A 17,094-nucleotide genomic window follows, 5' to 3' on the forward strand; every position below is an offset into this window, starting at 1 on the left:
CAGACCCTGCTCTCATGGGCTGAGAAGTAAAAGTGCCACAAGTTGAAATGTGTTACACAGGCACAAATGAGCTGAGACAAGAGCTCTAAAGGGTCCTACACAGGGTGCCAAGGAAGGCTTCTTGGAGGACGTGACATTTACAATACCATTTAAAGGAATATGGGCTTTATTGTGAAAAATTCTCTTGGATAAGGTCCAGGCTGCACAATGGTTTAAGACCTTTCATAACCTGGCTCCTGCTGGCTCCTCACAGTCCCCTTGTCACCTGCAACACTGCAGTCAAACAGAAATGCTTTTTATCTTACTGCATGCTCCAGGCCTAGCACAGTCTTTGCCCAGTCTCACCTGGCTGAGCCCAGTTCATCCTACAGGTCTCAATCAAGTCACTGTTTCCTTCAGTCAGCCTTTCTAACCTCCCTACATTGGCTCCGGGACCCCTACTCCTAGAACTGCCTGTCCCTCTCCCCTGCCGTGTCAGGGGTTAATTCTGGCTGGGTTACCTCCCTGTTGCCCAGCCTAGGGCCTGGCTCAGGACAGATTCTCAGTAACCATACGGGGAATGAACAAATGTTGTTCCCTTTGATGAGACCCTCACAGCCAAATCCTCCTTTTGGGCTTTGAAAACTTGTCCAAAATTACCATGTAATTAATAGTTAATGGGGCACAAACGGGATTATAAAAAGCATTGTTATTATATGTAGTGCTTTGGTAAGTATGCTACGATCTGTAGGTGTCTTCCCAGAACACTAATTCTGTGCAGCAGAAAAGAAAGCTGGTAATGGCTGCAAAAACTATAAAACTGAAAAGCTTTTCTTTGTCCTAAAAGTATGCTTGCTGGCTGTTGAATCTCTGTTACAGAACAGGGACAAACCTGCTCCCAGGGCCTCAAATGAGATTAGAGAGCAGCGGGCCTGGGTTTCTATGCAGGGAGGTGTTGCAGAGAAACGATGAGGCTGGAACGTTTCCCTTCTTTGAAGCAATTGCCCAAATGTGCCCATGGAACTAAGCGAGGCAAGAGTCCAGGAATCCTCTGATCATCAAAACGCAAACTCCCCTGTAGCACCTGGCTGAAAGCAGTGTGGGTAATACCTAAATAGACAGCTGAGTGTTGTCCTGGATTGGGAAGGAAGAAAGACTAGGAGCCCTTTGGCCTCTGTTGGTTGGTGTTCTGAATTGTCTACCTCCACCTCATCTATAAAAAATGTCCTATTTTCACCGCATTTTAAGGTTTTAGCCTGAGGAAGGTAGTCAGGCCTGAGTTTGATAAGATTCTAAAATGCTCCTCTCAAGGGACTTCCCTGGTGGTCCAGCAGTTAAGACTTTGCCTTCCAGTGCAGAGGGTGAGGGTTTGATCCCTGGTTGGGGAGCTAAGATTCCCACATGCCTTATGGCCAAAAAATAAAAAAAAAAAAAATTAAAAAAAACCCGGAAGCAATATTGTAACAAATTCAATAAAGACTTTAAAATACTAAAACCATCCTTAAAAAAATACTGAAAAAAATAAAAGACACTATTTTTCCCAAGACCCAGCGTAGCACCAAGGCACACAGAGGTGCCCAACTAGCACCCATTGACCTGGTGTGGAGCTCTCCAAGAATGTGAACTCTCTCTGCCAGAAAAAGAGGACTCTAGGTGGGAGAGGACAAGTGTGGGAAGTGGCATTCTCAGTTCAAGAGGTTGAGATGGGGATTATCCACTGCCCTTCTATCTGAGATGGGCTTGCAGCTCACCTAGCCAATGACAGCGCTGCATCTCCTAACTGATGTGATTAGTTCACCAGACCCAAGCTTCAGGAAGAGACATAATACTTGAGTTTGTGTTGAGGCATTTGGAAAGGAAAAGCTTTTTTTCCACTGGGGATGCTGAGAGAACAGGCTCTAAAAACTGGAGTTATCAGGTGCCTTCTTGAAACTACCAAGTGAGAGGCTGCCTGAAAATGAAGCCAGTGTAGAAGAGAACAGAGCTGGGGCTGAGAATTGCAGGACTGAGTCCTGACAATAACAGTCGAACCCCCAGATCCAGCTATACCTGTAGCCATGATCCCAGACTTTTTGGTTAAAAGTAAATTACCATTTAGCTTGAGCCAGTTTGAGTTATATTTCTGTCCCTTATAAACCAAGACAGTCTTGGATGTCTCTATCCCTCATACAAGGCTACTGTGAAGCTCAGATGAGAAAACACATATAGGAGTATGCACTAAAAAGCAGTAAGAAAATCAAAGAATTTCCCACTGTTCTGGCATAAGAGCAACAATAACAAGAACGGTGATGATAATAATATTAGGAAGAATGGAATCTTACCAATATTCTTCCCCTCCAGCCATGCATTTCTCATACACAGGTCCCTCTAGCTCCCGGGGGCTGGGGAAGATGGCTTCATGATGGATGATGATGGTTTTGATGACTTCGTTGACGTGTGCCTGGCAGGACACAGGGTCTTGCCCATCGGGGATGTGCATAAGGGTGGGCCCAAAGCAGATGGCCAGGTTGTAGGGATCCATCATGTTCTCGTCGCTATACTGTGAGAGGCTATGAGAGAGGAGCACCCATGAGCCACCAGGGAAAGGTGAATCTTCCCCTGTACTTTCTTTCTTTGGGAGGCTCTACTCAAGTTCAGGAGGGTTCTATGTTCTGCAAAAGCCCCAGGACACCCCCCTCCCCTAGGAGGCCAGGGCTGAGTCAAAGAGGGGCCCTTGTTGTTCAGGCAACTCACTGGTTGAGGAAAGCAAAGAGGTATCTCATGACCACGATGACCACACGGGGAAGGGTGATGAGGATCTGCTGGATCTGGTGCACCCTCTCAGCTGGGTTCTCCAGTTCTGTAACAAAAGGGGCTTTTCAGGGCGCCTTTCATCCTCACAGACCCATGCAAACAACATTTGTGAGCCTACCTGTGAGATCTCTGTGGCTCAGACGGTAAAGAATCTGCCTGCAATGCGGGAGACCCAGGTTCAGTCCCTGCATTGGGAAGATCCCCTGGAGAAGGGAATGGCAACCCACTCCAGTATTCTTGCCTGGAGAATCCCATGGACAAAGGAGTCTGGCGGGCTACAGTCCATGGTGTTGCAAAGAGTCAGACACCACTGAGTGACTGACACTTTCATTTTCACCTGTGAGATCAGCCCATGTGGTTCGGGGGAGGCAATTTTAGTTGGTTCGAGAGATGGAAATATGACCCTGGCATCATGATCCCCTGGGCATGGGGCGGGGCCCAGAGAGGGGTCCATGGCCTAGTCAGAACCATCAGAGTTGATCCTTGGGACTTGGCTAGAGGACATAGAGAGAAGTTGCCTCTTGAAACCAGGTGGAGGAGCAGCTGGGGGCTCAGTGGGAAGAAGATGATTCCCAGGAGTGACAGCATCACAGACACGGAAGGGACAGACTCCTGCAGATGTCATATGAGGTCTGGGTCCAGCTGGGCCTAAACTTTTCAGGTATATGAGCCAATATATTTCCTTTTACAGGTTACATCAGTGTAAGTTGAGTTTCTGTCACCCACAAGCTATGAGTCTCGACAAACACAAGCAGGGACCAGGTTTTATTAAACTCTTTAAAAAGATCAGCTGCAGCACAGGCCTGGCACAGAGTAGGTGCTCAGGAAATGAACACTGAATAAATAACCACCTCCTGAGCTGTACGTTGTTCAAAGAGCCTGGTGATGCTTGGGATCTCATCTCTGACCCCTGTTTTCAGATCAGCCCTAGAGATACAGACATTTTATCAGCCAAGCCAGAGTTGGGGGCAGCAGATTTGACTTAGTAAGGAGAAAAAAGTGCTTTGCGGGCTTGTCTCTGTTGAGAGAGAGCTCATGCTAAGAGTGAGCTACAAAAGCTGCAAGGATTATCTGCAGGGCTGATGCATAAACCCAGGTCAATTTCCTTTTCAGACCAAAAAAACATGGTTTTCCCTCCCAGTGTCCCCTCCTCTCTCCAGCCTCCACATTTTGTCAGCACGTTGCTTCAAAAACACAGTTCTCCGCCTTTCTCCTCTGTATCCAAGGCCCTTCATGATGGTGCTTCAACCACCCTTGCCTGCTTCATCTCTCAGCTGCCGCCCCTTCTCAAAGTGTTGGAGCCACGTTTCTCAGATGAAGTGGGAGGGGACCCCTGGGGCTCTTTCAAACATGCGGGACATTCTCTGGGGTTGTCACAGTGACGAGAGGATGCCACTGGTATCTGGGATCCAGGGGCCAAGGTGCTAAGTGTCCTGAGTGTGTGGGATACACAAAAAGGCACGGCTCTACCCTACATGCCAGGGGTGCCATGGAGAAGCTCTGCCAGGCCACTTTCCCCCTCCCGCCAAAGGCTCTCCTGCCCCAGGCCTTCGCACACACTGGTTATCTCTCTTCTCCGCCCAGCACACTCCAGCCTACTTTCATTCACGGCCTGATGCCTCACCCAGGCCTCCACACAGAGGGGAAGACTCTTGCACATGTAGAGTCCACTGCCCCTCATTCGGGCCCCTCCATGTCCGTGGCTTCAGTCATAGTGCCCTAAAGCACCTCCATCACCATTTCTTAATACTGTGTTTTTTAATATATTTCTTTTAAAAAGGAGACTTCACCTCACTCTGCAAATGAGAAACCAGGATCACTTGCCATAGTTAGAAGGTAAGATAAAAATAGAAAAAAAGCAAAACAAAGCTACCAAATGATAGGCAGACACTGCTTTACATACAAGTTTCTGAGCCTGAGGCCCTGCCCTTTCTGATCTGCAGGGAGACTGACTTGTACAGGTCACTCCTTAATGTAATCAAGGCTTTGGGAGGGAATTGAGGAAGGACTTTCTCTCTCATCCTGTGATTCAAGGTACACAATGTCATGACCTTGTACCAGAGGCCGAACACCGTGTCTGCTGAGGGCCCTGCTCTGGAGCTGGACTAGTGGAGCTTCTGGAAACAGCAGCTGAGCAAGGCACACCGGGCTCAGACAGAGATGTGCCTTTGTGGCCTGGGATTTCTGAGAGGTGGTCTGGAGCCTGAAGTGGATCTGGAAAGATGAGCAGGAAGTATGAGGGCAGAAGGGTGGATGGAGGAAGCATCTTTCACTCAAGGCAAATTAGAGGGTTCAAGCCTCCCTTGGCGCTTATCACCTCCTGGGGCACCTTCCTGGCTGCAAATATCCCTCAGAACATTGTGAGAAGCATCCATATGTGAACCTGAGTGTAGGGAAACTTTTCTGCTACTCAAAGAGTTTATTTAAAAAAAGGGTTTATTCCAAAATACTAACATTCTAGTATGCTAAAATTAGAAATTTATTTTAAAATATATATATGTATTTCCAAAAAGTTGCCTTGGATTTCAGCATCTTATAGTCAAGCTGCCTTTACTTCAGCTCTGAGATTGGACTCTTGCCTTCATCCACAGAAAATACCAAGCCAAGAAGGACTCTGATGGCTAGCAACATCAGAGGAAGCCCCCAGTCAATGTATTTTTTATCATTTCCCTTGTTTGTCATGTTGTTGACCTCACTCCCAAACCTTCCGTGGCTCCCTGAAGCCCAAAGGGAAAAGCTCTGGAATCCTTGCAAGGCATTCAATGTCTTCTCTTTCTTGCTGCATTTTACCCTCCCAGTCTCTTAATACCATGTACTGGGTGGGACACCCTCCTGCTGGTCCCATTGATCTGTGTGTCCCCAACCTTCCCAGGATCCCCGAGTCCAGCCCTCCTGAAAGACTCATCATTCCCCCTCGGGTGTGATCTGAGAATCCAAGGCTCCCTTGGCCTCTTCTCTTCTGAGCTCTTCCTATACCCAGAGGTGCACCGTGCCCATGAGCCCTTCTGCTATAAACCATCTTGTTATTTCCACAACTAGGTTTTAAGTTCCAGGAGGACAAGAGCCATATGGCGTCTTTCACAGCACCCCTCCTGCAGTGATAAGCCTGGAGTGCCGCTTCAATAAAGATTTGTCAAGGAGCTGATCATTCCACTGAGGAAATACTTACTAATAGTAGATATCAAATCCTGAAACCTTTCCTTAGGAAAGAGTGGGTTTTCCAGTCCTCGGAAATACAGTTTTAGAACGCCAGCAACTGAATTGATATCTCGTTCATTTTGGTCATCCACAAGGGGGTCTTCACCTGAAAGGAAACAGGAGATGATGATTCAGTGTGGTTAGGAGGCAGGATGTGTGCAGATGGCAGGTGAGGGCACCTGGCCCAGCCTGAATTGGAGGACAGGCAGATGCGACAGCCTCCCCAGCACAGTATATTTAGAGGCCTCCCTATAACTGATTTTGAAACTGTTCAAATCGATTAAAATGTTGAGGAATGAAAATAATGAACATCCATCACCATACACTTAAACTCATCTTGCCATATATGCTTTCTCTCCCTTTTCTCTCACTTATAATTATGATTGCTCAGTTATTTGAGAGTATTCTGTAGACATTATAACACATCACTGCTAAATACTTCAACTCATTTCTCCTAAGTATAAGGGTCTTCCCCTACATAACCCCACAACACACGACATTATGGCACCTAGGAAAATTAACAAGAGTTCCAAATACCATCTCACGTACAGACTCTGCTCAAACGTCCCCCCATTGTCCCTTGTCTGTCATAGAATTTTTCAAAAGCTAAGATCTAATCAATGTTCACACCATTCATTCAGTTGTTATGTTTCTTTAGTCTTTCTAATGTAAAATAGACTCCAACATTTTTATTGTTAGTTTGCCTTTCATAATATTGGCTCTTTTGAAGAGTCCAGGCCAACTGCCTTGTACCATATCTCACACTCTGGATTTGTCTGACTGCTTCCTCATGATCAGAGTCAGGTTAAACATTTTGGGCAAGAATGCTATGTAGATGATGTCTGATCATTGAGTTAAGGTGGTGGCCTCCAGATCTCTGCATTGTAAAGGTATAATTTCTCCTTTGTAATAATCAATATAAATAAAAGATAAGATATTTTTATAAACAATAGTGATCTATGTGCCTACCACCATACTCAACATATTTTACGCAGTGTTTTGGGCATCCAATGATCATTTTTGTCCAAATCAATTATTACCCTGGGGTTCCAACAAAATGGTGATTTTCTAATTCTATCATTCCATCTATAATTACTAGCTGACATTCTTCTACAAAGAAAACCTTTCTCCGTATTCCCTCCACCTTCCTCTTTTTTTTTTTTTTTTAACATTTTATGGACTTGTTTTTATAATTTTTAATTCAATGTGTTTAACCCACTACCCACTATTCATTGGGATGCTCAGATTTGGCCAGGGGGAGTCCTTTTTTATGTTCTTTGATGTGATCTCTACTGATTACTTCCTTACTGTCTGGCATAAAAGATATCTCTGAATCCTTGTACTTTCCTTGACCCAGACCTGTAATGAAAAAAACTTCTTCAAGGAGTTCTGTTTGTTTTTTGTAGGGAATGGTATTTAGAAACCAAGATCTAGGTTTTAGGTGTGTTCATTGCTATAGGAGTGTTATAAAGAACTTCCAGGTTCTTTCAGTAGATACAGGGTGTGTGTGTATATATATACATATACATATATATTATTTTTCATCGTTCACACTGATGTTGATCTTTCTAATTCATATTTGAGATACAAGGTTTTCTTTACCTTCACTTATTTTGTATTTGCATTTCATTTTTCTTACAGTGAAAACTTTTTCTGAATATTAGTGATATTTAATATTTTAATACATCTGCCTTATTCTACAATACACATAAAATAGTTTCAGATTTTTATTATAATAACAATATTACCACTAACAATAAACCTACTACATAAAATTTAAGATTTATTTGCTGGGCTTTTGTTTTTATTTTGAGGGTTCTCAAAATGTATCTCACTAAACATGACTGATCAAAAGACAGAAAGTAGAGGGCTTCCTTGGTGGTCCAGGGGTTAAGAATCCACCTGCCAATGCAGGAGACACAGGTTCAATCCCTGGTCAGGGAAGATTCCACATGCCAAGGGGCAACTAGGCCTGTGAGTTACAACTACTGAGCCTGCACTCTACCACCTGCAAGCTGCAACTACTGAAGCCTGCATGCCTTGGAGCCCAGGCTCTACAGCAAGAGAAGCCCATGCACTGCAACTAGAGAGTAGCCCCCACTCACAGCGACTAGAGAAAGTCCTGGTGCAGTAACAGAGACCCAGCACAGCCAAAAATATAAAAGATGAATACATTTCTTAAGAAAAAAGAACACAGAAAGTAGATTAGCAGTGGGGGCCGGGGTATAAATGGTATATGGAGTAACTACAAATGGGTACAAGGTTCTTTTTAGGGAATGATGATAATTTTCTGAAATTAGATTTTGGAGATGATGCCGTTGTTCAGTCGATAAGTACCGTCCAACTCTTTGCAACCCCATGGACTGCAGCACGCCAGGCTTCCCTGTCTTTCACTCTCTCTTGGAGTTTATTCAGATTCACGTCCATTGAGTTGATGATGTTATCTAACCATCTCATCCTCTGCCGCCCTCTTCTCCTTTTGCCTTCAATCTTTCCCAGCATCAGGGTCTTTTCCAGTGAGTCAGCTCTTCGCATCAGGTGGCCAAAGAATTGGAGCTTCAGCTTTAGCATGAGTCCTTTCAATGAATATTCAGGCTTGATTTCCTTTAGGATTTACTGGTTGACTGGTTTGATCTCTGGATTGACTAGTGATGATGAACAACTCTATTACTATATTAGAAACTACCAAAATGTACACTTTAAAAACAGGTGAGCCTTAAGGTATGAAATTCAATAGAGCTGTTTAAAACTGTATGACCGAGCACATGTTGAAAAGTTACTCTCTGTATGGTTCTCAATCTGATATACGGCTTATTTGTTTCTGTTTATATTCAATTTGGGGGATTTTATTTGTTTATAAATCTTAAATGAGACTTCGCAATTTTGAAAAAACATTTATGTGGTCCAAGAGTCAAAACCAGACAGATTAAAAAGTTGCTTGCAGAGAAGCCCTATTCTTATCTTTCTCCCACCTACACCTCACATTTAACCATTTTCATTGGTCTCTGATTTGTCCTGCTATCTTTCTTTCTGCAAAAATAAGCAAATACAATACATATATACACAACATTTTCACGTTCCCTCATTTCTAACACAATGGAAGTAGTACCTTCTATTACTACATATACTTGTTTTTTCTCTTAACAGTAAATCTTAGAAATCCTTCCATGTCAGTTCACAGGAAGCATCTCATTGTTTTTAAAAATGTTTTTATACTAAGTATTTTATTGTATGCTGCTGCCAGTGTATATAAAATAATTTCTTGTGAAACAGAAATTCATGAATATTCAGCGAGGTCGACGTTAAGGACTAACAGAAGTAGAAGTTTGTATAGTATGGCCTGTGTTACAGCGAGAGACTTTTGTACAGGATTCAAATTTGGCTTTCCTCTGAATATTCACCGGTTTATGAAAAGTGGTTTTAGAAAAGCTTGTAAAGATTCCTTTTGCTGCCAAAAGGAACGGACTTTCTGGGGTCTGAAGGGATTTGTACTTGAAGATACTCCAGTCAGCAGAGTGCCTGAGCATTCAGCAGACAGAATTGTTTCAAATCTGCAGCTGGCTGGGAAACCTTCACCTAGTCCAGCCTCCAGCCAGAGCTGTTGAACCACTTTCTTCACAGTGGTGATGCTGGAGAAACCAGACATGGGGTACTCAGTGCAGATCGGCAGTCCATTGACCAGTGGGTTCACTGGGCCAGGCGCTGGGGCCGTCCCCATTGCGTTTAATGGCTGCAAAGTATTCTGTTTCATGGATAGATCATAACTTAGTCAACCAGTCTCCCACGGATTGACATTACAATCTTTTGCTGTTACTAATACTGCCGCAACAAATAGCCTCCTAACTATGTTTCCTATTCCTACCACATGTCTCTGTGGTAGGTTCCTGGAAGTGGGATTGCTGGGTCAAAGGGTAAACTAATGTGTGGTTTCATCAGACAAAGCCAAATTCTCCTCCAGTGGGGCTGCACCATTTTTCTCCTCCTACCAGCAACACAGGGGAAGGCTGCTTCTCCACAGCCCTGCCCGTGGGATGTCTTTTAAATTTTTGCCAACTGCAGAGGGGAAAACATCTCAGGAGAGCAGCACTTCTTAGTTTCATGGGGGCTGCTGGAGCTGGCAGCAATCTGACACCTCCTTCAACCTCCTCCTCCTTCCAGAACAGCCCAGAGCAATCTAAGACTGGTAAGCAATGACGAGCAGGATGGGAAATTCATACTTGGATCCGTCTATACTCTGCCTCCGTGGGAAGAGAATGTGTGTGAGTGGCAGGCCTCGACTAGCCCCAACAGGCTTTAGTGCAAATTAGAGAAAGCACCCCACCCCTACCCCTTTCTGAACCAGGACATGCAGCTTCCAGGGCCTGAGCCAGAGTTCAGCTCCCTCCTGCCCTCAGGGATGAGTACCCTTGGGCAGTGCCCAGCCTGAATGACCATCCATGTGTGGCAGCCCAGGCACTGCAATCTACCTCTCAGATGTTCCCACAGGAGGAGACGAGAATGCTTACCCCACAAGACTTTCTCATGGGGAAAGAAGAGAGAAAACACTAAGAAACATATTGCTTATACTGATCTAGCACTTTTTAAGTGAGAAGCACACTGGCACATGTGCTGTCTCTTAATCCTCACAACAGCACCACACAGCACCAAAGGAGGCGTGGTTCCAGCAGCATCCCTCTCCTGAGAGAAAGCTGAGGCCGCAAAATGAAACAACTTGCCCGTGGAGTCAAACACAGACACCAGCAGCTCCCAAGTCTCATGATGCCTGGGAGATACTCCTTCTTCTACGTGTGGTTTTCAGTTCTGTCTGCTGCCTGTCTGCACACGTGCCAATGTATCTATTTATGTATGTATCTATGTATCTGTTTATCTATCTATCTACCCACACATCTGTCATCTTCCTTCCTTTCCTCCTTCTCTCCCTCCTTCCTTTATAGTGGAAACCCAACTTTTTTTTTTCTTTCTCAAGAAAAAAGTTCCCACAGATGAACAAAGCTGCCTTGATTGAATTTAGGGAAAGGTCCAAGCCCCACCTCCTCTCTAACCCAGCAGTAACTCTGAGGCCCCTCTGAAGGACCAGAAGAATCTGAAAACTCTGTGCTATATTAAGCTGTTTCCTTGTTGTACCATGCATTACTATTGTGGTCTCATGATCCAAAAGCACATGGATTTTATTCCCTTCATATAAGCTCCCTTTGTCAAGTATGGTTAACACATTGACTACAGACTGACAGACACATACACCATTCATTCTTGCTCTTCCTTCCAGAAGGCACTTCACGAGCCACCAGGGAAGCCCCTCATTCATAAAAGTGAAAATGAAAGTCACACAGTCGTGTCCTACTCCTTTGCAACCCCATGGGCTATACAGTTCATGGAATTCTCCAGGCCAGAATACTGGAGTGGGTAGCCTTTCCCTTCTCCAGGGGATGTTCCCAACCCAGGGATCGAACCCAGGTCTCCTGCATTGCAGGCGGACTCTTTACCAGCTGAGCCACAAGGGAAGCCATCACTCATAAAAGGAGCCATCAAACATTCCTCCCTCCTAGCCCAGGCCTTTGGCTCTCTGCAAGACTAGCCAACTTGGCTCCAGAAGAGCTCAAGATGAGCAGAGTGGTATGTGTGAATGACGGCTTCCTCCAGGGAGAATTAGAGCTAAAATTCCAGGCACATATGAGAGAAAATTGCTGCTCCAACTTTGCTAGCTAGTCTCCAGGGAGGGAGGTAGAATCGTTACCAAACAGCCCTGCCTGCACCCTGCTTTCAACCAGGTCACCCAGGCATTGCGGAAAGGCTGCAGGCAGGGCTGTGCCCAGGGGAAAGGGAACACATAGCGTGTGCTCAGGGCTCTAGGGGAAAGTGCTGCTGGATGGGGACGTGGCAGGAAGCCCACAGGTGGTCTCAAGGGTGGGTCTCTGCAGCCAGGACCCTCCCAGCCCCATCTTGAGGCTCCGCAATGTGACAACCCCTCCCTGTGTTTCCTGCTCACACCCCTCTCCCTTAGGCAGGAAACAGATCTGAGAAAGACAGGTCCTGAGTCTCCAATGTGTCAGGCCCTATGTGCAGTGATTTCAGCCCCAAATCCAAATGCTACCTTGATCGGTACGGGGTGAAAGGGCCATCAATTCCTGTCCCAGCCACCCTTCCACATAAGGAGAAATCGCTGTCAGCTCTCTCATCTTTACATAGAATGAGGACAGGAGAACTGGTTTGTGGGGGAAACAGAGAGACAGAAGACTAGCCTGGGAGACAACAGTGAACCACTGTTCCAAGGCTTGTTAGGACCAGAGAATTCTAATGTGCACATCACCCCTCCAAGGCACCCAAGCAAGTGACAGGAGGTACTGACCTTAGAAATCACTTTCAGGAAGGACAGAAAGCAGGGCTGCTGGGATTGGGCGAGGCTGCCTGATACAACAGGGCACTTACTAATAAGACACTGGCAAGTAGGAAAATGAAGGGGGTTGGGGGCAGTCAGCAGGCTGGGGCACCAGGCAGTGAGCTTACTCATGAGATACACGGAGTTCTGTATAGTGGGATGCTCCCAGGAACTAGCAAAGGGTCCGAAGGGTCCAGCTCTGCTCACTTACAATGAACACAGGGCAGCAGGGGTGCTAAGGAGTCAAAGCAAATAAAGAAACCAAACCCTGGCTGGGCTGGCTGGCGATGCCGAGAGGAGCGCAGGGAAATGAGGAACTTCCAGTCCTATCCGGGAGGATACCTCTTGCTTGGTGGGCTTTGCGCATGCTGTTCCCTTGGTCCGGAATGCCCTTTCCACTCTTCCCCTGACTCTTACTCTTCAAGCCTCAGCTCAGGCATACCCTCCTCCAGGAAGCCTTCTGAGGCTTTGCTATTCCTCCCGCTTCACCCAAGCTGAGCTCATGGCTCTCACCCACCACTTACCCCATCCTTGCACTGATCGTGCTGTTTACCTTCCCAGCTAGCAGTGACTTGTCTCTTGTTCCTATTGTATTTCCAGGCCCCAGTCCATCACTGAGTGCAGCGCAGGGCTCAATGGAGGCTTGTTGAGTGGATGAATAAATGCTTCAGTAGGAGCATGGAGCAGGGCAGTTCTGGAGCTCTCTGGTTCTAAGCACCCCAGATCCTGGAGTGGAATCTAAAACCTAAGCTTCCTGAGACCCTAGGAGGTCACCGAGAGCCACATCCAGCCAAACCCTGCTCTCCACACCCGGTTCCAAGCCAGAGTGCCCTGGGATGCTAGGCGCTGGGGGCGATGAGGGCTGGTGTTTCCTCCACCCTGGAGCTAGGTCTCAGGATAGAAGCAGGAGGACAGGGCAAGGGTGAATCTAGACCTGGCAATAAGTCAGGAGAATTCTAGGGCTGGAGCTTCGGGGAGAGGCCTGCTCAGAGCACAACCATCAGGGACAAAGTATATACCTTCCAAGGCTATTTGTAGGATTATATGGATGAATGGGTAAGAAAGTGCTTTGTAATTTGGGAAGTGGTGTTCTGTGAGGAAACAGGTGTGGGATTTGGGTCCTCAGACCAAACTTGGTATTTAACCACTCAGAAAGAAAGGCAGTAGGTCAGAGTTGAGGAATAAACTATTGAGAGATGATGCTTCCAAATGCTGTGAGACTACAGCAGAGGTATTGCTCAGGACGCCCCAACACTGGCTTTTCTTTCCTCCCCAGGATGGACTTTGTTCAATAACCAGGGAACATGATGATAGAAGCGGCTTCCCAGTTGGCACTAGAGATAAAGTACCCTCCTGCCAGTGCAGGAGATATAAGAGGCATGGATTTGATCCCCGTATTGGGAAAATCTCCTGTAGGAGGGTATGGCAACCCACTCCAGTATTCCTGGGGAATCCCATGGACAGAGGAGCCTGATAGGGTTGCAAAGAGACAGATACCACTGAAGCAACTTAGCATTCATGCACGATGTTCGAAAATATTTCTTTGAACAGAAATGCCAGGCTCTAAGTTTCACTATAGAAGCAAGATATGCACTAGTATCAAAATGGCAGAGCTTTTCCTGACCCTATGAAGTCCTGACTTTGCACAGACACTGCCACTGGCCATCTGTCCCATCAGGGATCCTGAGGCCAAGGGAGGCTAAACCAAGTAAGCCACATTCTGGTGGACATTTGATTTCTGATAAGCTTTTATATCAAAGTGGGAACTAGGTAACCTCCCCAAGGGGAAGGGGGAATATATGATCTCTTCCTCCCAATGCACAGCTTTGCCAAAAACACTGCAAAAAAAGTAAGAATTAAGACGTTCTAAGCCACTCCATATTATCTATATTCTTCCAACTTTTCTAAAACACAGAAGCCTTTACAGATTTGCATAATAATTGCAAAGCCCTCTTTCCCCAGCAACCACTGCAGAGTCCACCAGAGAAAGTCACCCAAGTGTGCTGGTAATTATTCAACAGTGGGGAAAAAGAAAAATTAAAAGGTTTTAGTGTTGCCCAATTTCTGTGGTATAAACTCCCGCCTTGGCTGATTTCAAGCTACCAAGGTAAAGTACCTCAAGATGAAGCTGGAAAGAGATGTTGATAAAAGCTGCCCTAGCAACACTGGCTCCAATAAACACATTCATACCCACCCTGGCTTCCTCTGGACACAAGCTGGAGATGATCACTTCATACTTACCTCTCTCAAAGGAATTTTTGATGTCATTGACTTCAACCTGAGATCCTGGCACTCTGAAGATGCCTTGCTGCTGGAGTCCTAAAAGAAATAAACAAAAAGAAGAGGAAATGCCTTGAACTCATCAGACCACTGAGAACATGGATGATTCTCCCCACTGCTTGTCTCTTTCTCCCATCATCCTTTGTAAGAGTCATTCCCAATGGCCATCTCCCAACAGAAGCCCAAAAAGAGCCTTTACAATGAACTTTAGCTGGTCCAAATTCTCAGCCACATTCTGCTTTATATGTCTATGGCCTCTTGTTCAGGCTTGAAGGAAACAAGAAATTTATATCAACACTGGACCAGTGAGTAACTTCCACTTTAACTCCCAGGTTAGCTCAATCAAATAACTGGGTAGTGAAACACTGCCTACCAAGTTCATCAGTTGCACTGTTCCAGGTAGCTTGACCTGAGTTAAAAAATGCCACTAGGGTTTAACAGTCACAGAGATTTTGAACAAGAATGATTAATACCACTCCCTCAACCATCCCCTCGCCCATCACAGACTTTGTCTTTCTTCAAGAAAATCTAGAGTCTAGAGTGTATGCTGACTTGGGATTGAGGAGTTTGGGGAAGGTTAACTTACTAAAGAAAGACGATCTCATTTTTTAATGTGTTTCTACAAGGCCATAAAGAAGAGCAGACCTTGCTATCTGACACAGCAGTAACAACAAAACAGTGACCCACAAGACAAGATTAGAGGACCTCGCTCATCTGAAAAGGAAATTAAGACTGGAATCCTTTCCCTGAGATTCAGTTTTCTATAGCAAACAACTCTCCACATTATAATTTACGGAAGTGTTTACCCTTAAAGGCAGGCTTTAAAGTTTGGTTTGTATATAAAGTATGTGCTCAATAAACGTCGTTCATTTCTTTTGTTAACCAATGCTGAATTTCTACCACCTGGGTCTCTTGCCCCATCCTCCTGGCTGGGGCATGTCCAGCATGTCCAGGCATGCTGGTCTTGCTCCCCATATTAGGCCTTGACATTTAAAACATTCTCTCCACCTGGACTGCAAAGGTTGGCTTCTACTCAGATACCACTTCCTCGGAGACGGCTCTCCTTACAACCTTAGCCAAGTCAGCCCTGCCCTCCTCGAGCCATTCTCTATCCCCTTAGTTATTTCTTAGGCATTATCAGTAGCTGAAATTTGACTACGTATCTCTCTGCTCACTCATTCCCTTGCCCTTCTAATTGGTCATGTAAGCTACCAGGGCTTGCAGCCTGCTTGTCTTGTTCATGGCTGTGCTGCCATTGTCAGAAACAGTGCCTGCTCTGCACTCTGGAAATATATTTTTGGAGGAATGAATAAATAAATAGATGGAGGCACACATTAAGTGCTGGGAACACCATGTAGCAAATCCCAGACACTCTTATTTCCTTCATGGAGCTTGCTACTGTCTAGCAGTATTAGCCGATTGGATGGTCAACCTCAGTCAGTGCTAAAACTGCAGCGTTCTGGGCTTGGGTGGGAGTGAGGAAGGAACTAATATTGTTCTCCTGTGACCCCTCCTTGATCCTCAGTGTTCCCAGTTCCCAGGTCTTCTCACCACCACCTTCAGTCCCCCCAACACAGAAGGCTCAACAGACAGCAGTCAGAATAGCAGCTGTTCTACGGAGCTTTTTCCCTCCCTTAAGGACAGCAGTAGCAGGAATCTACCAAGATGAAAACCTGAATCTCATCTCTTATGGAGAACAGCCTGGCACCTGTTGAAAGAACTGGAAACACTGCCCTGAGATTAAGCTTACCATATAAATTGATGTATCGGATACAGCTCTCGACGACCAGTGGTATAGCTTGTCCTGAATCCTTAAGAAAAAAAGTCGTGAGTTGTATTGGACTTGGCAACCACCACAGGATAGAAGACACTGCAAACACAGATTATGAACTCAAGCCAGAATATTAGTACCATCGGATTAGTAAGAAAACAAGCAAGGAACCACTAACTTAAAGTCTCCACAAACAGTTAAAACAGAAAGTTTTCTGTTATTGCAGAAAAGGCATAGTTATGATAATTTTAAAGAAATGCTCTGTCTCCTTACTCAGCTGGGAAGAAATCAGGGCTCGGGAGGCCTCACAGGCACATGGCAGAAGGGGAGGGAGCCCACTGCGTGGAGAGAGCTAGAGTCTGCTCTCCAAGGCTTCTATGCCTCCCACTCCCCTCAGTCCCAACTCAACTCCATTCTCCCAGCATTCAGGGAAGGAGCAAGGACTCTGCCTAGGACTGTAGGACCTGCTGCCGGCATGAAGAAGGGCACACTACGGGAGAAGCAAGGCCGGCCCCAGGGGTCCTTCTGAGCTCTGACAAGGGAAGACTAGCTCTACTCATGATGTAACAACCTAAACATCCAGACAGGTAACTTGGTTTAACAGTACACATTACAAGGAAAACTTCTAGAAAAAATTATTGTCAGCCACTGACCACTGAGTGGCCACCTTATTCAGAAAGGCTGACTAAGAGGCAGC

The 17,094-nt window shown here is 45.7% G+C and overlaps 1 protein-coding gene and 1 pseudogene across 8 annotated transcripts in view; both read right to left on the reverse strand.

Moving 5' to 3' along the window:
• The window catches only part of SRGAP3 (SLIT-ROBO Rho GTPase activating protein 3), a 245,427-nt gene that overhangs the window by 19,978 nt on the left and 208,355 nt on the right, over positions 1-17,094 (reverse strand). For 7 of the 8 annotated variants that reach the window (XM_043442109.1, XM_043442108.1, XM_043442107.1 and 4 more), the window contains 5 exons: positions 16,377-16,437; positions 14,588-14,665; positions 5,942-6,076; positions 2,713-2,818; positions 2,301-2,528 (listed from right to left, as the gene is read on the reverse strand). In XM_043442109.1, coding sequence (XP_043298044.1) covers positions 2,301-2,528; positions 2,713-2,818; positions 5,942-6,076; positions 14,588-14,665; positions 16,377-16,437 — 608 coding nt within the window. Of the gene's footprint in view, positions 1-2,300; positions 2,529-2,712; positions 2,819-5,941; positions 6,077-14,587; positions 14,666-16,376; positions 16,438-17,094 lie in introns of those variants that run through there. The other variant, XR_006264405.1, reaches the window with a different exon arrangement.
• On the reverse strand, positions 8,514-9,762 carry LOC122424359 (annotated as a pseudogene).

The sequence above is a fragment of the Cervus canadensis genome, chromosome 22, assembly GCF_019320065.1.
Source record: "Cervus canadensis isolate Bull #8, Minnesota chromosome 22, ASM1932006v1, whole genome shotgun sequence".
NCBI lineage: Eukaryota > Metazoa > Chordata > Mammalia > Artiodactyla > Cervidae > Cervus > Cervus canadensis.